This window comes from Epinephelus lanceolatus, chromosome 22 (genome assembly GCF_041903045.1).
Source record: "Epinephelus lanceolatus isolate andai-2023 chromosome 22, ASM4190304v1, whole genome shotgun sequence".
NCBI lineage: Eukaryota > Metazoa > Chordata > Actinopteri > Perciformes > Serranidae > Epinephelus > Epinephelus lanceolatus.
Genome location: NC_135755.1, coordinates 27,042,942 through 27,069,841, shown reverse-complemented (window position 1 = coordinate 27,069,841; position 26,900 = coordinate 27,042,942). Strand labels below are relative to the sequence as shown.

Below are 26,900 nucleotides of genomic sequence, written 5' to 3'. Positions count from 1 at the left end.
CTTTTTGATTGATCAAGTCCAGATCCTGGGGTGGAAGTTTCTGGTTGTTTCCAGACTGGGTAGAGGCAAAAAAAAAAAACATATTCAGCACTTGGAGATGACATATTGGTGTCTTGGCTTGTTTGATCATGAACAACAAAAACAATTAAACAACATATTGCTTGTTTTAGTTCTAGACTACCTTCTGATAAGTACAGTAAGTCATTTTTTGTACTGCATAGGTTACAATTTAAAAAAAGGATGTTGTACATAGTGGTAGTATATCAACCGACTGACAGTCTCTCTCTCAGGTTAATCAAACGTAATCAAACCTCATCTGTTATATTTAACAGCCATGTTGTCAGATAGCTGTTCACTGGATTTGATCAGTTGCTGCTCTGACCTAGAGTCAGTTTTTTATGTGTGTGTCATGCCATAGTATTTAAAGAAACAGATCTGAAGAACGCGGTAACCCTTAACAGGAGGTGATTATAGCTTTTATGATGGGCTACAGTAAATGAAAAGCTCCTAAGCCTTGGGAATGTGAAATTGCATTCAAGTGAATATGACACAGAGTTCGAACTGACCCTAGATCAGTGCTCGGTTGTTACATTAAATCCAGGTAGGTGGGCTGTCTTTAAGGCTCGCTGAAGGTAAAAATGCTTTTGTGAAAATATCTTTGAAAATGAGCCTGAACCTAACCAGTTTATTTTAAGTCAGTGAGTACTTTTATTTTAGAAAATGGTTCTATACCCTCACACAATCACAGATCCTTCTGGTCTTTTCTCTGTGTACATATATATATATATATAAATATAAGCTGTTGTGGATCCATCTTCATTTTCATTTCTTGGCCTTTTACACGTTAAAAAACGCTTTTTAAACATGTTAAAAGTAAAACTCCATGTTTGAGAGTGAGTGTTACAGTCCTGTCCATTAACGACAATGAAAGGGAAAACTAAGTCGTTCTGCCTTGTCAGTGTTTTATTTGTATGTTACAAATAAAGGAAAGTTGTTTGACTTTTCAAGAGATGCCCTTTTGTTTTTTGTCACCTATGATCTTTTTTTCCCCCACCAATCCGCTAAAACATTAAAACCACTGACTGGTGAAGTGAATTACATTGATCATTTTGTCATAATGCAATGTTCTGCTGTGAAACCTTCGCAGCATGGCAGACCAAGTGCCCCCAGTCATTATAATGGCACTCCCTGGTGACAGCGTGCCACATTATAAAAACTGCTCAGGAAGGGTCTGAGGAACCTGACAAAAAGCTCAAGGCCTCAACCTGGCATCCGTAGGACATGCTGGTACCCAACCTCAAAACCCACAGGACTGCCAACGCTCTGGTGCCAGAAACCACAGGTAACCCCCAGAGGTCTGATCCAAGGAGGCCCCAGTGTGGATTGGGGGTACCCCTGGGGTACCTGCATGTCCCACAAATGTTCAATCAGATTGGGATCTGGGGAATTCGGAGCTCAGGTTGAGGCCTTGAGCTCTTTGTCACATTCCTCGTGTCATTCCTCAACAGTATTTATAGTGAGGCATAGTGTATTGTGTTGCTGGAGAGGCCACAACCATCAAGGAGTGCCGTCATGAGGGGGGGTACTTGGTCTGCAGTGGTGTTTTGCTGGGTGGATTAACAGTGTAAAGATCAGGACAGCATTCCAATTTGCAAGTTTTCATCTTTAAGAAGTTCATGTTGTCTTGGTGTAAATGTACTTCCAGAGTAATAACTCGTTATGTTTTCATGTGTTATAAAAATGAACGTATTAACAGTTTTTGCTCGTCCTTTGCAAGGCATGAATATTTTTTTAAATTTGCGATTGTATAGGATTTCTGTGGAACTACTTGTGAGTCTACACGTTCTAGGTGGGACTCCTTACTGTGTCGCACTGAAACCGGAAGTTGTTGGTACACTGCTGCAAAAAATGTCCTAGCTAAGCCGAATGAATGGATGTTTGATGCACTGAGGTGCCTTTGCTCTCGACTGTCCAAGATGACATGAACCTTTAAGCTCATAACTAAACTCCAACGCTCCTGTCTTCCACGATCTCCCGCCTCTGGTGAGTGCACGAAAATGACGTGGGCTATTTTCTGTTAAAACCAGTAGTCAGGCTAACAGCTTAGCTAGCACTGGTTTATCAGCAAGCATATTCATATTAGCCGACCTTCTCAGGTATAGCGTACACAAACACATCCTCAGCTCCAACGTTTTATAGTTAGCCTCCGAATATTTAAGTCTAATATTGACTGGGAATGCTAACCTTCTTAGCTAGTTAGCTAAATGTTGAATGCCAGTTGAGAAACTAAATGTTGGCACATCTGAACAGCAGTTACAACCTCCACATTCTCGAGACAAAAATAGCTGATAATAGAAAATAATTAGGATCCTTATACTGAAACACTTACCGTAACACGTGATTAGTGATGTTTTCCATGTCTCAAACTGTCATCCTTTCAGCTGGTCAGGGTACCATGGCAACGAGGATGAAGCTGAAGCTGAAGACTGTGTTTGTGCTCTACTTCATGGTCTCCCTGATGGGCCTCGTCTATGCACTGATGCAGCTTGGTAAGTGGTCACCACACGGTCTCTGTGGACCTTGTCACAGCAGATATTTGTGCCTGTCATAGTAGGAATAGCATTGGCTCAGTGCCTAATGTGTTCCTAAGGTGTCCCAATATAGGTGCCTGCAATACAGGGACCTTCCCCCAGGAAGTTGTTAAATACACCTGTGCTTTTCTTACTTTAACAAGACATGTCTGCTGTAAAGAAGGTCTATAAATACTTGATCCATCAGTGTAATAGGCTGTGTTAATGATAGATAGATGGATAGTTAGAAATAAAAATAAAGTTAAAGATGGCCGTCAGTCAGTCCTGAAATACAACAGATATGGTTAGGATAAAAACTTGAAGGTATACTATGCAGGATTGCCATTTACTGTTTGTAAATATGCGCACTAAACTTTTTTCAGCACTGTGTCTCTTGGATGCCTTATCTTAGTGAGGAGGTGTGGTTGTGATTGGTTGTCACAGACTGGCCCTTTATTGAGCCTGCAAGGTGTGGACACCCAGTGGAAATGAAATGAACTGCTGACTGTGAAAATGTTGATATTGTTAGTGTGATCACTTTATTTCTGGTGTTGTAGTGATAGGTTGGAAATGTGTGTGCATCCACAAAGAGATCAACCACACATATTATTCCTGCACCATCTAATCTGTAGGATTTCATTAAGTCACTGTCATCCAGTGTTTTGAGAATATTTCTCCGACCCCTTTTGTTTCCACCATTTTCTCCTTTGCTTAAGAAGCTCTTAAAAGTCCTCTTCCCTGCTCCTAACAGTTTTTCACCTTAGGAGCTCTTTTAAAGTCTAAGATGCCCTGTGAATAAGTTTTATCTTTACAAGGACCTAGTCTAAACTTTAAGGGGAAATTCTAAGAAATTTCTTAGAATTTCGTAACTAGGAGCAACTCTTAGCACTAGGAAACATTGTGAACACAACCCCAGGTATACTCAGAGATGTTTCTAGGAACTGAGTACATTTGGGGCTTAGCCTGGACCTCTATAGGAGGGTCTGGGGAAGAAAAATCCCGTTTTTGCTTTTGTACCTTAAACTATCTTGTTTGTTGCATCCTAAACAATTTGCAGGTCAGCGCTGCGACTGCCATGAGCACGACATGCCCAAAGACCGCACCATATCTCGGCTGCGGGGGGAGCTGCACCGTCTTCAGGAGCAGATGAGGAAGTCGGAGGCGACCAAGCAACCACAGAAACAGCAAGCAAAGCCCACCATCTTTGTCATCACCCCAACATATGCAAGGTAACCCAGGGAGGCTGCTTTCCTTACCTCATTTCCTGCTCACTTACCCACGTCTTCTCTCTGCCCTCCTCTATTACTGTCCATTTCTCATTCACACACTTTGATTTCTGTCTGTCCCTGTCCAGGCTGGTGCAGAAGGCTGAGCTGACTCGTCTGTCCCAGACCTTCCTCCATGTTCCTCAGCTCCACTGGATTTTGGTTGAGGACTCGCCGCACAAGACGCCACTGGTGACTGACCTCCTGGTGAAGAGTGGCCTGACCTACACACACCTACACATGCCCACCGCCAAGGACCGCAAACTGCAGGAGGTGGGTAGAGACATGGCTGCCATTTGTGGAGACAATAATAACAGTCTGTCCACATTTGTGTCTTCTTAAGTTCTTTGGTATTCAGTATTTGTCTTTATTCAAGTATGAACTAAAGAGTGTTTTGAAACTGAATGCTCTCTCTCCACCTCAGGGTGACCCCAGCTGGCTGAAGCCTCGTGGGGTGGAGCAGAGGAATGAGGGTCTACGGTGGCTCAGAGAGGACAGAAGGGCTCAGCCCGGAGGAGACAACCAGCAGGGAGTGGTTTACTTCGCTGATGACGATAACACATACAGCCTGCAGATATTTGAAGAGGTTGGTGTTTATTTTTATTATGTGTAGCAGTTGTCGTTTTTTTACTGATGTCTACAAATTTTACAGCTGACGAAGAGTGTTTTAAATGTGCCATGATTAAAGAGTAAAGGCAAATGTCCTCTTGTCTTGTGTCAGATGAGGAATACTCAGCGGGTGTCAGTGTGGCCGGTGGGGCTGGTTGGAGGGATGAAATATGAGAGGCCCGTGGTTGAAGGAGGAAAGGTAGGTACAGCTCAACCCTTGTGAACCACTATAAAGATGAGCCCAAATGTCGTATGTCTGTCTCAAGTTGCCAATCAAGCTATAAACATTGAGCAGTGCAGGGAAGAGGAAGTCTTCTGCCTGGATATCCGCTGGCTACACCGGAACCCCTGAAAATATTGTCCGCTGCCCCCAGAGGCTTATTGTCATCACATGATAACTGATGGGATCAGAGATTGAGAAAACCACAAATTTATTGGCCAAATAACACACAGCAAAAATAATTATATCTTGTGTGACTCCTCTGACTGCTTTGCTTTTAATGTCTCATCGGAACCACTTCAAATGATGATGATAAATGATTACCAGTACAGAATATTGTGTGTCTTTTAAGGTGGTTCGCTTCCATACTGGATGGCGTCCCAGTCGCCCCTTCCCCATGGACATGGCCGGCTTTGCTGTGTCCCTCAAACTGGTCCTGGCCAATCCCGAGGCCTGTTTTGACGGAGATGCACCAATGGGCTTCCTGGAGAGCAGCTTCCTTCAGGGGCTGGTTACCATGGATGAGCTGGAGCCCAAAGCGGACAACTGCTCTAAAGTACGTGTGTGTTATGTGTGTGTTACAGGGAGAATGAGAAAGATAAAGACCTAGGGATGACTTGAAAGCATGAGGGACAGATTTCTATGATATGAATGTGTCGTAAGACAAAAGAACCTTCGTCATATCCAAGCAAACATTGGTTGGATGATGACATGGTGTCCATGGAGTAATGAGGCAGACGGCTAGGTGGTGATGTTGTTTCCACGTCTATTACTGGTTCATTCAGACTCTCTCTTACAAACCAGGAAGTACTTATCACTTATGTGTGTTTGCAGGTGCTGGTGTGGCACACACGGACAGAGAAGCCCAAAATGAAGCGAGAGGAGGCTCTGCAGGCTCAGGGACTGGGTTCAGACCGTGCAGTGGAGGTCTGAGGAACACGCACACACGCACACACGTACACACACGCACACACACACACACACACACACACACACACACACACACACTGTAAAGCGTATTCTGCTGTTTAATGCTGCATATGTAACTCTGCGTTGTAAATACTGTAAAACAGAAAAAATATCTGTTAGAGGTCACATTTAAATTTATCTGGTCTTTTTTTGTGTCAGGTAGTAAAACGTATGTGTGTGTATATATATTGGGTGAGTGTGTGTGTTGTTCCAACAGTGTAAGTTAGTATGTGTATTGGAGTTTGTTTTTGTTTGTTTTTTTTTTTGCTTTTTAGTGAGTTAGGTGTATTTGTCCAGCAGTGCAGTGGATACGGATGCTGGAGTTTAAACAGTTGCCTGCTGGGGGCGCCAGTTTTAAATTTTGCAAAGCCATGCTGTCAAACCACCATGACATTTTTCCTCAAAGCTGGAGGAATGATGCATCTGATTATAGGCGTCCATGCTTGCATCAGTTGTAGGGTTTGACATGTTTACTTGTGCTCAGTTTAAATCCTGTAGTGTAACTCACGATCCCGATGGTACTTAGATATTTTTATGGCTCAGCTACACCTGTCTCCAGCCTCCTGTCTCTGATCTGATCTGCAACCAGCGTCATCAGTGCAGCCACTAACATAACTTGACTGATTTCTGACCGAGATACGGAGCACTTTATTCATGCATGGCTTCTACTTTTGCGTGATTAGTATCTGTAAGACTGTATTCAATCACATAGATGTTTTTTTATCACATGTCAAAGAACATCACCGTCATAGGCATGATAATAATCTTCAAACAGCCTGTCTAATCAAAGTGTCTGCATTTGCTATCAAGGTAAAAGTATTGTGGAGCAAAGGTGCTTTTTTGACAGTTAACAATATTCATAACATACAAAAGCCACAGAGCTCACAAATTAATTAAGAAATGTGCTAAATAGTTGCTGCCCTGTATTTATTATGCTCTCATACATCTGTATCACACTTGCAGCTTCGCAACACTGTGCTGCAACATGGACAACAACAAATGGGGAGATGTAATGGTTCCACACCCAGTGTAACTTTAGTGTTAAAGCTCAGAGCGCAACTGCTGGTTTCCAGTAGTATCATAACAACAGCTAGTTCTAGACAGCTTTTTTTATATTAATATTTTTAGTGATGCTTTTTAAAACCCATTAGGCTTGTGGAATCCATTTAGAAGCCCTGAGTGTGGGCAGAACGCTACTGACGCTCGTGTAAATCCCTTATGCAATAAACAAATAAAACACGCCGTCCATGTTACATTTTCACACTCTGATGACAAGAAAAAGACTTGAATTTGCCTTTAACAGGCAGGAAATCCCTGGTACTTTACAGTAGCAGCGTTACAGAGGTATATTTGAGAACAGCTTCAGATATAAATTGAACTACTCGTGCTGTGCTTGATAGAGAGGAGAAGCCCCCCCCCTTCTGGTGGCCCACCATGGGACCTTATTTCAGATTAAAATATGTATGGCATTCATCGGCCAGTGATAAAGAATTTTTTGATCCTACCAGACAGCGATGGGAGAGGAAGACAAAGTGAGAAGGAAAGAAACTAATGTGATTTAAGAGGTGCTGCATAATTTACATGCTATTCTCATATGTGTATGATTTAGATATACAATTATCGCTAATACCAATATATCACAACCAAAATTACCCATTAACAAATTACACATATGATAATTTAGAAGATAATTTTTTAAGGAAAGAAAGTTGCAGTTTGTTGTAAAACTGTAAAACCGTTGAAGTACAAGACTATGAAAATGCATAATTAGAAAGGCTACACACCTAAATGTCACGTGATTAATGTCATAAAACAAACTTTTCTCTCTTGTCTTGAACATACTAACTCTCCTTTCTCATAGCTGCTGCTGTCGTCATGGCCAGACTTGTAATGACGTTCACCTCTTTTAATATTTATGCCCTCCCTCTGGAAGAACAAAGTAAAGTGTGCCACGGTAATGGCCACATTGGTGTTGGTGGTGAGAGGAGTGAAGTAGTTCACCCAGCAGTTTCACACAAAACTAAATGGCGCTACAATGAACTGCAGCTTCTTTACTTGCAAAATTACCTTCTAAGTTCACAAACGCGCAATTCATGGCACTATTCAAACAGGATTTTTTTTCCAAAATAAGGTCCTATAGGGACACCAGAAGGGGAGGGAGGGACTTCACTTCTCTGTTATCTTCCATGACTTCCTCAGAAGTTGGAAGAATAAAGAGCGAAATAGCATCACAGCTCAACAAGTGCTCCTCAGCTACTGTTGTATGATACTGTAAAAACAGCTAGTGCCTGCTTAAGTGTAATTAGTGCCTGTAAGTCAATTCTCTATCGGTGTATCATGTATTTATTACTGTAATATTGTTCTTTATATTGTACAATGTGATAATGTCTGTCCTTGGCCTTGAAAATAAACCCTAGATAATGTAAAACATGTCATTGTATTTTTTTAAACTTCAGTTATTTACCCTTATCTCTCAATTGTTTTTGACTTTGCCCTTTAAACATACAGCATGTCATTTCTGCTGCCAGCAGTCTCAATCAAAACAACTACATGATGATGTCATTAGGTAGTGCAGGATCACGGGAGTTGTTGTCATTATTGGTAAACAGCTGCTGTTGCCCATGAAAATCTATCTGACATGACTCAGGCAGAAGTCACGTTCACAGACATTAACATTATGTCATTTCATTCTAATGAAATAGCTGCAAGCAATGCTAACTAACAACATTACTTGATCACTTAGCATTAGCATTTAATGAGTCAATGACTCATACAGCTATTGTAGCTAACGTTAGGTGGCGAATTCAGTCACAGGGTAGCCCAGTGCTGTCATCCATGATCAAAACAATCATACTAAACATAAGTAATAATTGCTATGTTACCATACGCATTAGCTTGGTAGCGGGCACAAGCCACTGTCATAGCAGCACAGCATAAGCTTGGTCCTTCCTCACTCCCTGATGTATCATCTGGTGTTTCCCTTGTTTCCTCTGAGGTTATAGCAGCGAGAGGGGGTAAAGGTGATATAAAAACCAAATGAAATGCACTATTACCTGGATTAAAATTCCATATTTCTCTGGGTTTAAGAGTGTCGTAAACATTTGGGATAATGCAAGTACACAACTCAACAAAATGGGGATTTACTGAAAGCTGAAAGTCCTAATACAGTATGATTTTTTTTTCCATTACCACTGCAGATGAACTGTAACCATACCATATTTTTGTTGCTGCGGTTGTCCAAAGGCCTTTTCTCTTGCAGCACATTTTGGATTTTGACCCCGTCTGGTTTAGAAATGCTGACTCGACAAAGAAGCTGAATGACTGTCTCGTCTGCTGCTTAATTTGAAACGCGGCCAACAACACATCTGTTCTCTGAGTGCGTCAGGTGATACTTACAGTACCAGTGTCACACTTGACAGATAAGTCATCTAGTGTGTCTGACTTATCATTTGTGTCTGCCTCTGCATGTTCCACCAACATCCCTCATGTTTTAGGCTTTTGTGATTTCACCACATTAAAATTGTAAGTCCAACTACAGCACCAAAACTCTAACTTGTCCCCGCTTGACGGTGACCATGGCAACCTGAAAGATTACCCACATAGGCGGGGATTCTCTGACCTCAAACACAGCTGAGGTGTTTACAGGCCTGTTTGATTGACAGCTGCTACACCCTCTCTGTGGTGAAGTTGCCTGCTGGGTGACTATATATGGAGTGTTATACAGGTGTGAGTCTACCTCACCTCCACACACACACACACACACACACACACACAGGACTTGTGAGATAGAGGCACACTGGGTGGTGAGTAAGAGTAGCTGAGGTCATAGAGCCAGAGGCACACTATCTTTTGATCTACAATGAAACACACACACACACACACACACACACACACCTGTAGACTAGACTACTTGTGACACTAGAAAGTTGTTTCATTACCGCTACCTTTACACTATCATCATCTATACTGTCATGCTTTCACCCTTAAATAACACTTACCTCACTCCACTTAATGTCTGTGTGTGTGTATGTGTGTGTTTTCCTGATATTGGCGTGTTCTCGCACTTGCACGCTATGCATGTGTGTACATGTACAAGGTGTGTGAGCACTATACATCCTTGAGCTGACTTAAGAAGACCATGTGGGCAATTACTCAACACCCACATAGCTGAGCAGCACCCACTCCCTGTCCCACCTAGACACAGTGTTTACCATTCAAACAGTAAGATAACATTCAGTGACCCATGGTAATTCATTTTATCTATTTACTTGCATATTTTCCATGAGGGGATACCAGCTTATCAGTAAAGAGCAGTATTTTAGGCACATTAGTAGATATGAAGAGGAGACAATTGACTTTATTACAGAGGCAGCCATTTTGAATTTGGATAACACTATGCCTCAAACCAAAACACCTTTTTAATCTCATAAATGCAATCTATTTTTTTTTTCATTCAATTATGATTAATTATTGATAGTGTAAAAGAAAGGATTTATTCATGAGGGATATGTGTAATTGTAATCAGTTACCGAGAAGAGATACGCAATTCAATTACAATTACTAGTCAAAATGTTGATGATTACAAAAGGGATACATCCAAATATATTCTTTTGAGTATATGTGAAATACAACATTCACTCTGCTGCTTTGCATTTGTTCACTGTGAAGGAATGCCATCTTTAGATTACTTTGATGTACTTGAAATAGTGGCATTACTTATTACATTTTTAACAAGGCAACAAAAAGTCTGTAACCCATAACATTTCAAACATAACTTTCCCAACACTGGATACAATTGCAGGATTTTTCATGACACTGATGGATGGTTTGCAGAGCTATTAATGTGTAATTAATGAGAAAGTCCCTTGAGGCAAATTTGTCATTTGAGATATTGGGCTATCTAAATAAAATTAAAACAAATGAACTATCAATTTTACAATTAAAGCTACTCCGTTTTGTGTTGTTAAGTCAGATTAAAGTTGGATTTACTGCATTAAAATTATTCACTTTTATGCACTTTAATTTCAAACATCATAAACCAATTGATATGCCTTTAAACTTAGATTATTTTTTTTATCAAGATTACGATAATTTAATTCTAGCTAGACCACTATATCATTTCATTCATTTCTGTAGTCGCTTATCCTCTTGAGGGTCATGGGTGGGCTGTAGCCTGTCCCAGCTGACATTGAGCAAGAGGCGGGGTACACCCTGGACAGGTCGCCAGACTATCACATGGCTGACACATAGAAACAGACAACCATTCATGCTCACATTCACAACCACGGACAATTTAGAATCACCAATTAACCTGCATTTCTTTAGACTGTGGGAGGAAGCTGGAGTACCAGAAGAAAACCCATGCCAACACAGGGAGAACATGCAAAGTCCACACGGAGGGGTTCCCCACTGGTATGAACCAGGAACTCTCTTGCTGTGAGGCAACAATGCTAACCACCTTGCCACCACCACTATATCAGTGAGCTTATATTATCAGCCAATGGGGTTATCACAAATATATCAATAAGTTGGCTAGAGACAAATTTATACCAGTTTTAAGAGGCTAGTGTTGATATTTGGAGGTTAAAAAAACATAAACAAAAAAACAAACAAACTTAAATATCTACTTTAATGTAGATATATGAGTATTTTTAGGAAGGATCCCTTAAGTTATTTTTTAAAAGTATTGTGCCCAAGTTATGTAGCCTAGTGCGTGAGACATTTTACAGTTCAAACACATGACTAAGTCTGTGGCCATGCTAGGAACACCGAGACTACATTATCATGCTTTGAGCTAAATGCTAACATGCTCACATTGACAATGCTAACATGCTAATGCTAGTCAGGTATAATGTTTACCATGTTCACCAGCTTAGTCGTAGCATGTATGCATGCTAACATTTCCTATTTGGGACTGTGCTACAGACTGTACACAGTTGACTATGTCAATTAGCTAGCTTGGCAAATTAGCTTACCAGCCAACATGATCCACGATACTAACTTATGACAAAATGTATTTATTTAGCCAACAATTGTACAGTTCTGTATCAACTATAAATGATACAGAATGGTAAAAGTGCTTTTTACTAGCCAAGAGTGATATGGGGCATTAAATATAAAGAAGGAACAGCTGAGGCTGATGGGAACTCTGTTAGTTTTTCAGGTATTTGAAAGATATGCAGTAAGGTTATATCAGGTGATATACTGGCTCAGCGGATTTTTGTCAGGCTAATGTCTTTTTTAAAAATGTGTAAATTTAAGGGAAAACATTTTGGCAGATCTTTTTATGAAAATTGTATTACATAATAAAATAAGCAGATATTGTTTCTATTAATAACTTCCTTAAGGTGCCTTGACATGAATTAAAGAGAAATTGATGAATAGACTGTGTTTCATACAGATACAGGTGGAAGTGCCACCTGTAGGACTTTAGGTACAGTTATACTGTCACGTGTGTATGCCTAACACATTAATGGATTTCCACGTTATGGACTGTAGAAGATGGACTGTATGTTGAAGGTGCTTGAATGCTCAGTCTTTGAGGTTAAAGCTGAAGTGAGTGTCACATCTCTGCTCAGCAGGTTTATCTGTGACAGCTGAGGACACTCATGATTAATGATTGACATCCACTGATATCAGAGTAGGATGTTTGCCTCGGGTGCTGGGACCTTTTGTGAGCTGAAACACTTGGTCTGTTTTAGCCTTTATTAGTGTGTGACTGCGTAGGCACGTGTAACTTAAGTTCTGATATGTCCTCTGAGTCAGTGTGTGTTTAAGCATGTAAAGAAGAGGTGTGTATGTGTGGTTAAGAAGAGCGACTCAGAGGAAGAGAACGAAAGACGGACAAAGAGTCCTTGAGAGTGAGAGTGCTCCGCTGCCTGTGTGTGTGCCATTTTTTTGAATGTGTGTATTTGCTCTGGTGACGACAGAGCTGCAGGTTGGGGCAGGGTGGGCGTGTGTGTGACGCTGTGTGTGAGGGCAGTATCCTGAGCTCCAGACTCTCAGTCATTCACTCAGACTCACACACACACAGGAGGAGGTATTGCTCACTGGTGCTCAGACACACACAGAGGAAGAGGAGGCAACAGCGAGAGACAAGGTAAGACCTGCAACTCTGTCTTATTTAATAATTTTGTTATTGCTACACTGTCATTCTTTTAACATTAAATATGTTTCTACAAGTTTATGTAAGAAAACAAGTCATAGCTCTCTTGTTTCTTTTCACAATGAAAAGAGGGATGTTAAATTCATTATTCAGAACTGTTTGTTTGATTTTCTCATATTGTGTCTTTCAATTTTTGACATCTTTTTGTCATTCTGCTTTCCTTCTCATATTCACCCTCCATTTTCTTCCTTTGTGATTTTGAACAGATTATGTGACATATTACATTACCTACAACTAGAATATCTGTACCCTGCAAAGCACACATTTACACAAAGGTCACTGCACAGGACATAGTATTTGCTCTCCTGCCCAGGACTAGATGACAAAACTCATACTGCTCTCGTGTCTGTACTGTAAATGTGAAGGTCCAGCCAGCAGCCGGTTAGCTTAGCTTAGCATAAAGACTGAAAACAGGGGGACACAGCTAGCCTGGAGGATGGCAGTAAGTCACTGCTCCTTCAAAATCACAACCTGCTTTTTGAATGAAGATATGAATGAGATATAATTAGTTTGTTGTAGAAGCTCTGGCAGGCAAATATTCAGGCAGAAGCTAATAGGCTGGTTCATTTTTAAGCTGCCATGCCAAGTTTTTGCAAAGAAAAAAAAAAAGTTAAAGAGAAGAGGGTAAAACACATTAGCATAAGGGAAAACTATACACTATAAATATGTTTCTCTTTAATTTGCTTGTAGTCAAATGTAGATTGATGCAGGAAATATCAAGTGTACTCCAACAGAATGGTATTTGTGCAGACTTCATTTTTGCAAGGCTATATTGTAAAAGATTTTATCACCACTGAATCCAGCTTTTTTCCAAGTCTGGTGACGGCCTGATCAATATCACAGTAGCTGTTTTATCCTTGGTGGCTGATGGAAAAATAACCTGCTCTGACAATGAAAATACTCTCTTATATTTGTCAAAACTGGTGAATCTGATCCTATATACCCTTTATACAGTACTGACATTGAGCTAATAGTTATGCCGACTTTGGCATGGAGAGGTAGTCCGTATGAGGTCATTGATTTTGGCAGCTGTACAGCATCCAACTGGTTAAATTAGTGTCAAAGTCTGCGTCTGTGTGTGTGCATGTGTGTTTGTCTTGGGTTGTAAGTACATTGTGTCTTTAGCTTTGGCATCCAGTTATCATCACAACCCTGATAACGCTGACCTGCGTGTGCACACTCACTCACTCACACACACACACACACACGCACACTCATGTAGAAGCAGAACTACTGGTGCAAAACTCTGAAACTGACAAGTCTGTTATTTTGTTCCATAAACATCTTGTGATGGATTGCTCGGCAGATACTATAAGTAGTTCAGTGCATACCATTCACAGCAGCATTTACACAGATAAAACATGTCACACAAACCCATGACTCTGACATTATCTTCCATCTATGGTCTCATTTCATGGCATTTTCTTTCCACTCTACTTACCCTTTTTTTTCCATCTATAACCTCTCCTGAACTTTGGCTCATATGAAATTCTCTAGGGGCTACTTTGTAATGTTTAAGGATATGTTTATGTTCTTTTAAGAAGGTGATCCAAAGAGTGAGGGTGAGGATCATGTAACGACATTAATCTCTAATCTCTCTTGCCCCTATCTTTCAGAGGTGATTAAAAAAAAGGAGCTGCAAAGCACTAAAACAAAAGAGTGAAAGAAAAACAAGAAAAGATGACAATTGGCAAGAACTCCAGGAAAAGCTCTGTGCGGAGCTCCATCCGGGCCCCAAAGTTCCTGGACAAATCTAATGGCTTCTACGGTCGCCTTGATGAGCCTGAGACTGCCGGAGAAGGGGAGGAGGTGATGGGAAAAGAAGTGGAGGAGAGGTGGAGTGGTACGGAAGAAAGCAACACACAGGGCAGCAACCAGAGCTCAAGTGTGATGCAAAACTCTGGGTCACACGAGAGGGAAGAGGCCGCCGTGTTCGACTTCAACGAAGGAATGATGGAAGACGACGGGGAGACTCTCCTCCAGAGGAAGTCCAGCCGCCGCAGCAGCAGGTGGAGAAGAAGCTCCAGGAGGAAGCAGAAGGAGGGGAAAACCGATGGGGAAGCAGTCCGGGATGAGAGGCCAAGCCTGGGCACAGAGAGTCCAGCTGACCCAGACGTCCTGGAGGACACCAGGGTGATTATTGAGGTAGAGATGGAGAAAGCAAAGAAGGTGGAGGAAGAGAAGGCAGGAAGGGGGAAGGAGTCGACACTTGTGCACTTCCCGGTTCGGGAGGATGCGGACGACCAGGTCCTGATCAGAGAGAAGAAGAGGGGGAGAGAAGAGGAGGGGGAAGAGGAGAAGAGGATGAAGAGGGAGCAAGAGGAGGGGATGAAAATGGTGAAGAGGAACACAGTGAAAAATTACCGCAAGGTGAGAGACAAAGAGCCTTAGTTGGTTTCTATTGATTTATTATTAACATATTTCAACAAACTTAAATGAACTTTTGCTTTCTGTATCTTATATTTACGTAAATCTGAACATTGAGCTTCACCCCGTCTGGTTAAACTTTAAGCCCCTCGATATTACATAACCGAGTCCTCAGACTTCGTGGAACAAAGGGGTAAAGTTCTCCTTCAACATCATCCACATACTGCACAGTGGGCTATTAATCACCATGGAAACTATCACCTTAATAACAGACTGCCAGCGGGGTCAAGGTACAGCAGCCATTGGTGCATGTCACCAACTCATTAGGTTACTTCCTTTGATGGGATATTTTTCCTTTGCGTCATATTTAATGACATGAGAAAATGAAGCTGGAACAGAGGTTTCACTAAAAAGGCTTTTAGCTGTACAAGTAGAGTGGCGCTACCATCAATGGACTGCGTGTACCCTCACCTGATTCACAAGTTCCCACCGATTTCTTGCTTCCTTTGAAACACATGCACAGAGGTGACATTTCTGAGCCTCCTATATTGTCTTTGATCAGCGGAACGAAGTATGGCAGTGCTGACCCGCCTACTAGGCTCACACCATAAAAACATTCCACTGCTGTTAACCAATCAGCTCCGCCCGCAGACCTCGCAGTCTGACCTCGGAGTTTGTGTCTCCACAATATTAGTTTTATGTATAAGAGTGAGTGTGCACAGAATAACTCCATGACATACTGAAAATGAGCATCCTGTCGCTGCTCAGTGTCTGTAAGTTCTAGCTTAATATTCCTGAGTAACATAAAATCACCAGTAACCATAGCAACAGGTTTAGAGCTTTTTTATTGTTTTTGCTCTCTGCTTGTGATACATTGGCTCATTACGGGGCCGGGCAGGTTCTCATTCTGTTTCTGGTTCTGTTTCTTCTTCTGATTTTGGTTCTTGTTCTTCCTCTTCTTCTTTTGGGTCTGGTTCTTCCTTTTCTCCTGGTTCGTCTTCTTCTGGTTCTTCTTCTACCTCTTTTGGTTCTGGTTCCTCCTCTTCTCCTTCTTTCTCTGGTTCTGGTTGTGGTTCTTCTTTTGTTTCTGGGTCTTGTTCTTCCTCTTCTTCTTCTTGTGGGTCTGGTTCTTCCTTTTCTTCTGGTGCGTCTTCTTGTGGTTCTTCTTTCTCTTTTGGTTCTAGTTCCTTCTCCTCTTCTTCTTCCTCTGGTTCTTCTTCCTCTGTTTCTTTTCCGTCTGGTTCTGCTTCTGGTTTTGCCTCTCCCTCTTTGTCTTTTTCTGGTATTGGTTTTTCTTCTCCTTCTGGTCCTGGTTTTATTCTTCTTCTTGTTCTTCTTCTTCTTCTTCTTCTTTCTACCATGAAATCTACCTTCCCATGCATGTAAATAAACGAAACATTGCACATAGGTCCTATAAGTCCTATACCAACGTTTCTCAAACAAAATTTTGGGCTGATCGTTCTGATGATGGCACTACAAAAACCATCACATTTTCAGGTCCCTACATGTTTCAGTGGTCAACACTGTATTTTAAAGGAAGTTCCTTGCAACAACTGCATAGTTTTGCATCACCCACAGAGACAAGAGAGACATTTGTATACTTCTGCTTATTTCCAGTGAACTGCCAGTGTAAACTGAAGAGCCTTTTAGTCAGTACACAGCAGGTCAGCTGAACATGCAAAAATGTGACCTTCCTCTACAAGGAAGCAAACCATTCAATATAAATACATAAATGGAAATGAAAGTTTCCATTAATAAATAAATATTAATGAATAGCTAGGTGGTTTTAAACAGATACGTTTGTTCAAGGAAATCTACAACTGCTTAAAAATTCAGCACAAGTAAGAATATTCTAACAAAAAAAGTCTCTGAACCGATTCCCTATTTTCCCTTTAATTAGTACTAAACTGTGAAATTGTTTCCACAAACCTTTTAAGGAAATTAGTGGATTTTTTATATAAAAATACAGACCCATCGAATAAAAGTTTACAGAAAAATGAAAGGCTTAAACTGTCAAGAGGAACGATTACAAATCTCAGCAGTTTTGGCCACACTAGCCATATATTGACCATATATGTGCTCTTTTTCCTATCAGGCCTTGGACCGAGCTTTTCGTCGCGGCTGGGAGGCCTTCATCACCAACCTCTACAGCGTCACGCTCACACCTGTGACATCATCCTCACCAACATCTTCTTCACCTTTGTCGAAGAAGAAACAGCAGAACAACTCTGTGCTAGCCGAGTGTTGGTAGAACTGGAGAGTGACATGGACAATAAAACGACCCCCTCTCTAATATTTAGTTTTTTCAAATCATGATTATGCACTGTGTTGTGACGGACGGTCCTGCCTTCACTAGGGACTGTTATAGTCACATGATGTGTTTGAGTCACGCAGTAGGCCTCAGAAGCATTAATTATTTATGTAGGTTACTGAGTCGTAATTACTCATCATAAAATGTACTGCCTTGTCTCATTGTGGTGCACTTTGGTTTGCACACAGACTGCAGGGTATTCAGTTTTACTTTATGTTTGGGAGAGCCAAGCTGTTTATATTACATTGAAGTCTATGGGACGGACTTGAATGGAGAAGTCCGGTCTTTATGTGACTGAGTTCAGCGGCTCCTGGTTCACCTCTACTATGTTGCTAAGTTCAGATTATGTCTTTAGCTCCTTATATTTGGTCCACTATTAGGAGCTCAGAGCACAAATAATCCGTCCTTCCTTTGGTTTAGCACTATGAAACTACCAAAGTGTTGATGTGCAGCCAAAAGGAGTGGAAATTTTCAACTGCGAACACGATGACTGATTAGTGGACTTTAGTTCTGGAGATATTCACATTTTTGTATGTTAATCAGTGCCATTTATTGCTGTTTGGTAGTTAATCAGTAATGAGAGGAGGACAAACACACAGCTAATCAGTGATTGTGATAGTGATTAACACACATTAGTATGTTAATATCTGTGGAGAGACTGCAGTTTTTTAGCAATGTTAACCTATATAAACAGGGCTTTTCCATCTGTGTGCGCACAGGAATACAGAGGTGCACAGCTTGTCAGTGTTTGACTTCCTCACTGTGTGTTCTGGTGAAGGTTATTTAACCTGAAGGGACAGGGCAGGGGAGTGTACAACAGTGTTAAACAGAAAGGAGAAAGAGAAACAGATATTTTTTATAGCCTGGTCATAAATCAGCACTAAACACAGTAATAAGACTCTTCGCCATTGCAGCTGTACATTATGTTTATTAAACACATTTTAGTGATCCAGGAAATTTTTCAATGTATGAATGACAGACCCTCGCTAAAATGGAAAATGCAATGTTAACACCAAGCTGTAATTGCTGTAAATGCTGTAATTTCCTGTTGTCCGCTACGTATTTGGCTTTTATTACCTCAAGTGTTCTCTTGCAGACCAGACTGAATAGGTGGGGAAACTTGTGGTTGTACATAATGAATGTCTTAATTTTTATAAAGATTCTTTTGTATCCTAATCAAAGCTTCTGAAGTCATGAACCGTAACAAGAAGCACTTTTCTGAGTAAATAAAGACTTAATTTATTGACCTGGTCGTGTTTTTGTGTTTCAGGATGAATACGGTATAAATAAATCAGCCTTGATTTGAATACACTAACGTCAGCGTCATTGTTATAAGGTTAAATCAGACTGAATTAGATGTTAAAGGCAGCATCACATCGTGTCCTAGCAGTTGTTGCTATGACACTACAAGCAGTCAATAAGTGAGCTATGAAAACACTTAAATCAAGATGAAGATATAGCTTTAACCTGCTGACTTTTGATGTAGTGTCTAAGTTTAAATATAGGTATCTAATCTAAAATAAAACTATATTTCTATGGGACCAGTCCTAAGGGAACATTTTCATTGTATGACAGACATGTTTTACCTTGCCTTTATAGTAGGCTACAAGTACTGCTGGAGCACAGGTGCTTCAAAACTGCTTCCCATCTCAATACACCTTAAAGGTAGTTGAAGTTGTGCCAGACATCCTTACTCTCTGTCTACAATGAAAACCAACAAAAACATAAAGATATAAATAACATGAAAACTTAAAGACAGCATGCACAGAGGTGTTTGCAAAGATCTGAGTCTGAATTAAAATAAAATGCATATGCAAAACAATACAATACATACAGTACTAGGTAGCAGGTGTGCACCATCAGGAGAGGCAAACCAGGCAAACATGTGGACCCTCCTCAACAAAAATTTGTGAAAAGGGGCCTTCGATGGCCACACATATTGGCACATTTTGCAATGACTATAACTATAAACCCACTTGAACCTCACATAAAGGCATTATATGGTGTACCACTGGTGCCTCAAAGCCCCTCTAAAGGTTTGGACATACTTTCGGCATGCAACATCTGCTGATAGCTACTGTCACGCAGACGCGCATGCAGTTCTGTTCATTGGACAATCAACGGTCTGTGTCAGCCCCCGGCAGTAAACTGGAGGACTGTGAACTTACCATCCTACTACTCAACTCAACTCAACTCAACTCAGCTACTACGAAGCTGCTGTTGGGTCAGGAGTGACTGTCTGTCAAATATCCAACTTCAAACATACTTTGCTGCAGTGCAGCAGCTGCAGCTGGCTTGACCACAGTGTTTTGGACTGGACCAAAGTGCCGAACAAGAGATTGGAGCATGCACGGTCAGCACGCTTGCTATGCACACAGTCCACACAGTTACAAAAAATTGGGGTCAGAGCAGATCGTTGTTGACATGGGTGGATGATGAGAATTACGCCACAGCGAACTCTCACGGACACATGAATGCTGAAACTGTGAAGTGGGGCCTTTTCTATCTACCCTGCACGTGTGTGTGTGTGTGTGTGTGTGAATGGTGTTGTTATTTTTTAATAAATAAATAATTATGACATTTGATCAAGCACAATTGACCATGCGTTTTATTTGAGTGTGGGGCCTTGATGGGCTTCTTTGCCTTTGGCCCGCCCCCCAGAGTCTAGGATCACCACTGCCAGGTAGCAGTGAAATGATCTAAAGTGACTATGTGTGTATATTTATTTGTGTTTATCCTACAAATATATATAGGTATATCTTTGCTCAGTTTTTGCTCTGTATTTTTTAAATGGTACAGAGAACAAGAAGCTTAATGACAGGTGATAAAATGTTTTTTTTTTTTTGTTTTTTTTTTTTACAACAGAAACATAAGTAAAACTAAAAAAAGGAAACATAGTTAATATTCTTGATAATATTATTTTAATAATAATAATTGAAAAAACTATAACTATATTATTATATATATTATTATATTATTATTGCATACATTATATAACTTTAAATCTTTGTAAGGTAGCAGTCTGCTGGTCTATTTGCCGGTGCGGTGTCTTTGCTGCCACCGTGTAGATATTAAGAATATTACTTTTTATTAACGGAAATGACGTAGTAAAATGAACTCTGCGCACTTACTTTAAATTCGTCCCCGTGTGTAAATTAAACACCTCTCTCCACAGACGTTGAGATTATCGTATATAAAACATTTTGTTCTGTCGAGTTTAATTTGTCCGTAGCTAAATATTGATAAAGGTTTGAGTCGTTTTCCCGGTAAAAGTTTCCCGGGTGGGAGGAGTCCTCCAGCCGGACATAAAGCCCAGACGGACCGGCTTCCTCGTTCACTTCCCTCTCTACTCTGTCGAAGGTAAGATCATACGCATTGCTCCTTAACACTTAATTCATTACAAACATTATTTTATTATGTTGTTAACTTTAGAAAGCTCTTGCTTTGACTATACAGTTAATATGCAATTGGGATTCACCCTTTCCAACCTATATACAAGCTAAGGTTGTGTGTTAGCTTGCAGCTTACGTGCAGCGTTTCAGTGCCGCACCGATCAGAGCGGGCCGCAATCCTGAACCATCCGGCATCAAAACACATTATGTTACACTCCTGAGTATTTATAACACGAATAACAACATGTTTGCTAAATGCTGCATGTAATATTTATTGGTTAACGCAAATTTAACTCGTGGTAAACTCGTGCAGAAATGGCCGCTGCTGGTTCTGTCTGGCTGCTAAAAGTGTCTCTCAGTGATGATAATTACACAGACCTGTACTGAATGACTGTGACTGCACTTAATTATTCTGATGTGAGACACTTAAATTATATATATTTTACTGACTCATGCCGTCCTGAGCACGTTGCATGGAGCGGTCACGTGTTGGCCGGTCAGCGAAAATGCCTGCTAGCAACATGCTGCTAAAGCTATACTTTCTACCTGTTTTTTTTAGATGAAGAAAGATCCAGAAGCTGCTTGCTGCAAAGGTAATTATTCTACTTTACGTGCCTCCTTTACACTGTTAGTTTAGGCACACTACCGTATCAGATAAAAACAAATTGGCTGTTAGTGGCATAGCATGGTTTAACATGGAGTCTCATGCTACAGTGATGTTTAAATTGAACTCTCTCACTGAAATCCTTTGAGGAAGCTTTATCTCTCTATTTCTGAGTAGCATGAAACTAATCTTACTAGTGTGCATATGTCAAGTTGACTCTCAACCCATGAAATGCATTTTTCTGTTTCTAGGTGAGAGAAGAGGTTGGAACTCTCCACATAAGGTAATTTTTTTTTTTGAACCTTTTGTGTATTTCAGACTCATCTTGGTTAATTTCAGTAGATTTGCAAAGCACGGCACTTGTTCATGAGCTCATTGCGGCTGTGATGAATCCCTGAACTCTCTCTTACCGAATCAGCCTTTGAAGAAACTTCTTTACCAGATTCTGAGTAGCAAATGAGCACCACATAATGCACTGTACAACACTAGTTGTCTGTGTACTCTATAGTCGAAATGGCATACATGGAGCCACGTGATCACTAAAGTCAATTGTTTATCAGCTATTAAGGGTCCTTGTGTTAATCAGTGGCTTACCTTTTCCCCTCAGATATTCAAGAATATTCAAAGATGAAGAACAAGAATGAAGGACTCTGGCAGGTGAGCTTAACTGAAGCTAACGGGGAAAGCTCAATCCAACAAGGGCCATAACTGATGAGTTTTAAAATAGACAAGCATATGCCTGATTATTGTGATGCTAGGTTATTTATCTGATCAGCCCTTGAAATAACAGAAGCTCAGATTTAGTCTGTTTCTGGCTAACCACTGATTGTCTTTGTAGGCTGGTCCCCATGGTCAACTCACTGAAGTCTTCAAAGCAGCTGGAAAGTGCAGAGAGGTGAGTAAAATATGTATATTTTAAAGTTTCGTCAGTCTAGGGGTATAAACATGATGATGATTACAATTGACAAGCATATGCCTGATTCCAGTGATGTCAGCCTTTATCTGATTACCCTTAGTTGAAAAGGTAGAACACATTTGATGCCTATAGGTGATTTACACACTGCTTTTTATCTCCTAGCTGGGACATGACGTTTGAGGAAGGATGCCACATGGACATCGTACATGTAAGTATTAACATGAGTGTGGGATTGAAGTAGTAGAAAAGCCTCTCCTTCTATGAAGCTGAAGTCATTTTGGTTGCAGAGAAATTAATCACCACTTTAGAGTTGATTTCCCCAACAGTAGCCCTTTTATGCGGAGATTGCGTTAAAGGGCTGCTACAAAGTCCCTGTCCATGTGCCACCCATGATCCCATCTTGTTTATACGACTGTTTCAGTGCTGTTATCACCTCCTGTGGTAGATTAAAAGCACGACCACTCTGTCCCCATACTGTGACTGTCCCTTAAACACAGAGGCAGCACAACAGTGTGATATTTCCGTCTTGAACAGGCAGTGAAGAGGCTAACGTTTGACAGTTTGAAAGGATGAAATGGGGTAAAACCCATCAAACAGCTGGACGACTAATGTCACATGGCAGTTTGTCACCAAAGCCCTGATCAAACACTTGAATCTCAATATGTCTCATGTCATTGTTGAGTTCTACTGAAATGCCAGTTTCTTGTGCAGGGCTGTTTGCGGTGGATTCTTGAAGAGGGAAGCTCCCATTGAAGCCTCATGGTAAGGATTTTTTTTTCCCCCTCATTTTAATGCATATTTCCTTTCACAATGCAGTTCCAATGATGATGATACTTAGCTCACTTTGAACCGATGTGAAACGACAAGAACAGCTGAGCAACTGCATTTACTTAAATTTTCATTCTTTTAAAAAATCCTGCAAATTGGTGTTAAGAAACAAAGTTGGGTTACTTTTGAATACTGTGTGGTGAATTAAATGTCGTCTTCCTACAGGTCCATTGAGTACCTCAGCAGCATACTCGGATGTTCTGGTCAAAGGTAAGATATCGATTAACTACTTCAGAAATATGGTAGCAATAGCCCTTATTTCCAGACCTGCTGAAAATGATGAGATATATTTGGAATCTCGTTCGTCTGAACTGCTGTTGAGAAATGGAATATCTGACATCAGTGGAGGTCAATGTTTAAATAGTATAGAACTTAACCACCTTGTGCTCAGGGCTGACCGTCTCGTCTATTGCAGGTACCTGGCTTTGGAAATTGTAGAAGATGCTTCTCCAGACATGAGTGTTTGCACAGGTGAGTGAGCCCTTGCGCATTGACATCACTGTCAGTGCTGTGGTTGTGCACAGTTAGCACGTGGCCCGAAGAACCTGAATGAGATGTCACTGTTTCCTTCATGATGACACTCGCACATGTCTTACGCCTTGGATCAATGCCAGAACCTGAGAAGGTGAACCCACTGGTGTTACCTTGGCAATAAGGGGAAGACCCGTTGGGGTTACCAACAGTCTGAATGGAAACAATCAACATGGATGTGACGAATTTTATGTGAAGGGGGTGTTAAGAGCCCAATAAGATGTAATTACTGAAGTCTAGAAGAGGACCCAACTAGATGGTTTCAGAACTGCATTTGGAGTGTTGGCATCACATTAAATTTCATGATTGGAAACACTTGAATCACCTGCAGTGATGTGCTCTAACAATTCCTCATTTTCACCCATTAGGGCCGATCTGCCTGTCGGAGGAATCATTTGAAACACGATGACTTGGGTATGTTTGAACCTTCAGCATCACAGCATCATTATCATTGTGGAGTGTGGGAGGATGACTGTCCGAGCGAGCAGTCGGCTTGCCTTCCTGGTGCCAGACTTTCCAAGTCATGCCCCGTCAGACCTCCAGTTGGCCCGACCAGACACTGAGAACCCTGGAACGAGCTTTCAGGTGTAAAGTGATCATCGGCTCCCTAATGGACGGTCTGGCGGGTTGGACTGTTTGAAACCTTGAAGTTTTGACTGAAAACCAAATGCTGATCACATTCCTAAATGGTAATTCTTTGCACCAGCAGGCAGGTAAACCGTTAATCTTAACTTTTTGTATTATTTAAAGGTCCGCATTGATGCAGAACTGAGGACAAAGGCATCGGGACTGACAGGCTTTTCGCAGTCGAGGTAGGTGCCTTGTCAGTGTAGAGTTGTTTACTTATGTAGAAGTGATGAGTGACTTAATACCGCCCCAGTCTGAGAATTCATGACTGATTGGTATCCCCTCTGATCATGCCAGAGTTAATGACTGTCTATGATGCTTATCAGGCTGGATTGGCTAACCACTGTCACTGTTTGCAGGTTAGGTGATGCCATCCAATTCGTCAGTGTGGGGGAGCGGTGCAGCACCTGCGACTGCTGCAGGTAAACTAGCAATTAGTCATGTTTCTGGGATTGCAGTCATGAGGACCATACTTAACCTCCAATTAATGTCCAAATTCTTAAAATAGAAGTGATGAGTGACTTATTACCGCCCCAGTCTGAGAATTCATGACTGATTGGTATCCCCTCTGATCACACCAAAATTGAAATGTAGTTCTTCACACTCCTCAAACTGGATTGATAAACCTGTTTTCCTTGTTGCAGGTTTCATGATTGTGTCGGGAACTGCACCAACACCTAGCACTGCTGCAGGTAAATGAGCAAATCATGTGTCTGGGATTGTGACATGATGACACGATGCTATGCTTCAGTCAAGGGGTGTCAGCACACAGGCATCCCTTAATCCTTGCGTCGGCCTCCCCTTCCTGTTGACCCAGTACGGCACTGAGAACCCTGATCCCACCTCCGCAGGTGTAAAGTGACCTCCTGGAGTTCTGATGGAGGGAGTGCTGGCTGTAAGGGTGACTGAGAAAAATGGCTGATCACATCCCAGAAGCAAAGTCCTACATTGCAAAATGTAGACAAGCAAATGTTGCAATTATACTTTCCAATGTGTATAAAAAGCTTGGCCCATTGAACTTGAACATGGAACTCTTTTTCTCTCATAGGTCTGGCAGCGTGAACTCATCACAGGGTCTGGATCTTGTGCTGCATCAGCTCAGGTTGGTGACTATAAGAACAATATTGTGGTTGATGTGGGAGGTATTGAGTGTCAGTATACTTGGTCTCCAATTGAACATCTAAATCTGTTTAGAAGTGATGAGTGACTTATTACCGCCCCAGTCTGAGAATTCATGACTGATTGGTATCCCCTCTGATCAAAGTTAACATTTTAGTTGAAAATGTTAAAGTTTTTGCCACCATTTCTAAGATTTGGTCTTTCTCTGCAGACTCCAGACAGAACCTGGGTGCCATCATTAAGATCCATCAGCTGTGTTCAGCTGCCAGCATGATGACTTCAATTCCTCATGTTGCAGTGATTTCTCATTTGAATTGTGTAAAGATATCTGGGATGGTTTAATGGTGTGAATTTCAAATAAAGCACTGTTTTCAGTACAGCTTATTTTGTGTGGTCTGATACTGTATCCATTGACAAAATGGCATGTATAGTAGTACGCAGTGGGGGAGATCAGTAATCTACAGTTGCCACTGATATTTGACTTTGTGGGAACATTACATCAGAAAACGAGAACATTCTAAACCTTAACTACATTAGTGCGAACTATCAAATGTATAAATGATTAATGCACAAAGTGCTAATGTCTGAACTGATCACTGCAGATCTACAAAAGTAAAATGACAACTGAACGAACTGGTATTCTACACAATACACCAATTGAGGATGCCTGCTAGGTGGGAAATACTAAACCTACATTTGGAGATTTGGATTCTATTTTCATGACTGGCATGGAGGGTGTTGTTTACATGCGCACAAAATTTCAGTTTTTGCCCTTGTAAAAGATTACTAAGCTGTTTACATGACTCATGAAAATACATGTACCACTAATATGGTGATTCACATGCACCTGTGTAGACTGAGTGTTCCAACATGGTGATGTCAAAATGGAAGTGAAAACAGCTGAAGCCACTTATCTTTGCATCAAGTTATTTTTTCCCCAAAAAATGTCCAACATGGCAGACTTGGTTGGTGCAAACATAGCCACAGCCGCCACCTTCTATTTCTTCAACCACAACCTTGGAGGGATCAGCGTTTTGATGTTTGCATAAGTACCTAAAAACCTGTTGTAAGTGTTGTTCTGACCAGAAATGTGAGCCTTTCCTTTAGGTGTTCAGCCTTGTAGTCCTGAATTGAGATGCATATACCTAATGTGCTGTATACATGTCCAAAGAATGCTTCTAAAACCCAAATTATATCAGCTTGTCACTTGTCTTAATCAGGAAAATGCTACATTTGGAATAAAGCCTAATTCTGAAGGCCCAAACAGAATAAGCTGTTTACATGACCCCTATTAAATTCAGTGTTATATTTAGAATAATAATGGAATATTAGTGTGCATGTTAATGTGGGTGGTTATATCAGGCAGTGAATCAAATTAAATGCTGAGTTGCCTATAGTCATGAAAGA

The 26,900-nt window shown here is 41.0% G+C and overlaps 2 protein-coding genes, 1 long non-coding RNA gene and 6 other non-coding genes across 10 annotated transcripts; all 9 read left to right on the top strand.

Moving 5' to 3' along the window:
* The first annotated feature begins 1,864 nt into the window (after positions 1–1,864).
* b3gat3 (beta-1,3-glucuronyltransferase 3 (glucuronosyltransferase I)) lies at positions 1,865–8,061 on the top strand. Of its 2 annotated transcripts, none has more exons than XM_033651626.2 (8): positions 1,865–2,043; positions 2,442–2,549; positions 3,628–3,799; positions 3,925–4,108; positions 4,260–4,421; positions 4,557–4,643; positions 5,017–5,220; positions 5,499–8,061. In XM_033651626.2, the coding sequence occupies exons 2-8, from the start codon at positions 2,456–2,458 to the stop codon at positions 5,595–5,597; spliced, it is 1,002 nt and encodes a 333-aa protein (XP_033507517.1). In that variant the 5' UTR covers positions 1,865–2,043; positions 2,442–2,455; the 3' UTR covers positions 5,598–8,061. The 2 variants fall into 2 exon arrangements, with proteins under 2 accessions (XP_033507517.1, XP_078020276.1); XM_078164150.1 differs by having other exon boundaries at positions 1,904–2,043; positions 2,450–2,549.
* A 4,519-nt stretch (positions 8,062–12,580) lies between these two features.
* Positions 12,581–18,719, top strand: LOC117272688 (uncharacterized). Its single transcript, XM_033651710.2, has 3 exons — positions 12,581–12,732; positions 14,415–15,168; positions 17,261–18,719. Exons 2-3 carry the CDS (start codon positions 14,479–14,481, stop codon positions 17,414–17,416), a joined length of 846 nt encoding a protein of 281 aa, XP_033507601.1. The 5' UTR covers positions 12,581–12,732; positions 14,415–14,478; the 3' UTR covers positions 17,417–18,719.
* Positions 18,720–20,773: 2,054 nt separating this feature from the next.
* Positions 20,774–25,872, top strand: LOC117272661 (uncharacterized). Its single transcript, XR_004502957.2, has 15 exons — positions 20,774–20,836; positions 21,428–21,461; positions 21,724–21,755; positions 22,080–22,129; positions 22,311–22,367; positions 22,551–22,596; positions 23,100–23,150; positions 23,382–23,426; positions 23,632–23,687; positions 24,116–24,161; positions 24,498–24,559; positions 24,734–24,796; positions 25,019–25,066; positions 25,423–25,476; positions 25,705–25,872. It is a non-coding gene; the product is annotated as an uncharacterized LOC117272661 (long non-coding RNA).
* On the top strand, positions 23,205–23,269 carry LOC117246533 (small nucleolar RNA SNORD29). Its single transcript, XR_004500741.1, has one exon. It is a non-coding gene; the product is annotated as a small nucleolar RNA SNORD29 (small nucleolar RNA).
* Positions 23,489–23,558, top strand: LOC117246534 (small nucleolar RNA SNORD30). The gene has a single exon (XR_004500742.1). It is a non-coding gene; the product is annotated as a small nucleolar RNA SNORD30 (small nucleolar RNA).
* LOC117246538 (small nucleolar RNA SNORD22) lies at positions 23,783–23,909 on the top strand. Its single transcript, XR_004500746.1, has one exon. It is a non-coding gene; the product is annotated as a small nucleolar RNA SNORD22 (small nucleolar RNA).
* Positions 24,593–24,668, top strand: LOC117246536 (small nucleolar RNA SNORD31). The gene has a single exon (XR_004500744.1). It is a non-coding gene; the product is annotated as a small nucleolar RNA SNORD31 (small nucleolar RNA).
* On the top strand, positions 24,878–24,950 carry LOC117246537 (small nucleolar RNA SNORD31). Its single transcript, XR_004500745.1, has one exon. It is a non-coding gene; the product is annotated as a small nucleolar RNA SNORD31 (small nucleolar RNA).
* On the top strand, positions 25,564–25,638 carry LOC117246535 (small nucleolar RNA SNORD31). Its single transcript, XR_004500743.1, has one exon. It is a non-coding gene; the product is annotated as a small nucleolar RNA SNORD31 (small nucleolar RNA).
* Positions 25,873–26,900: the final 1,028 nt, after the last annotated feature.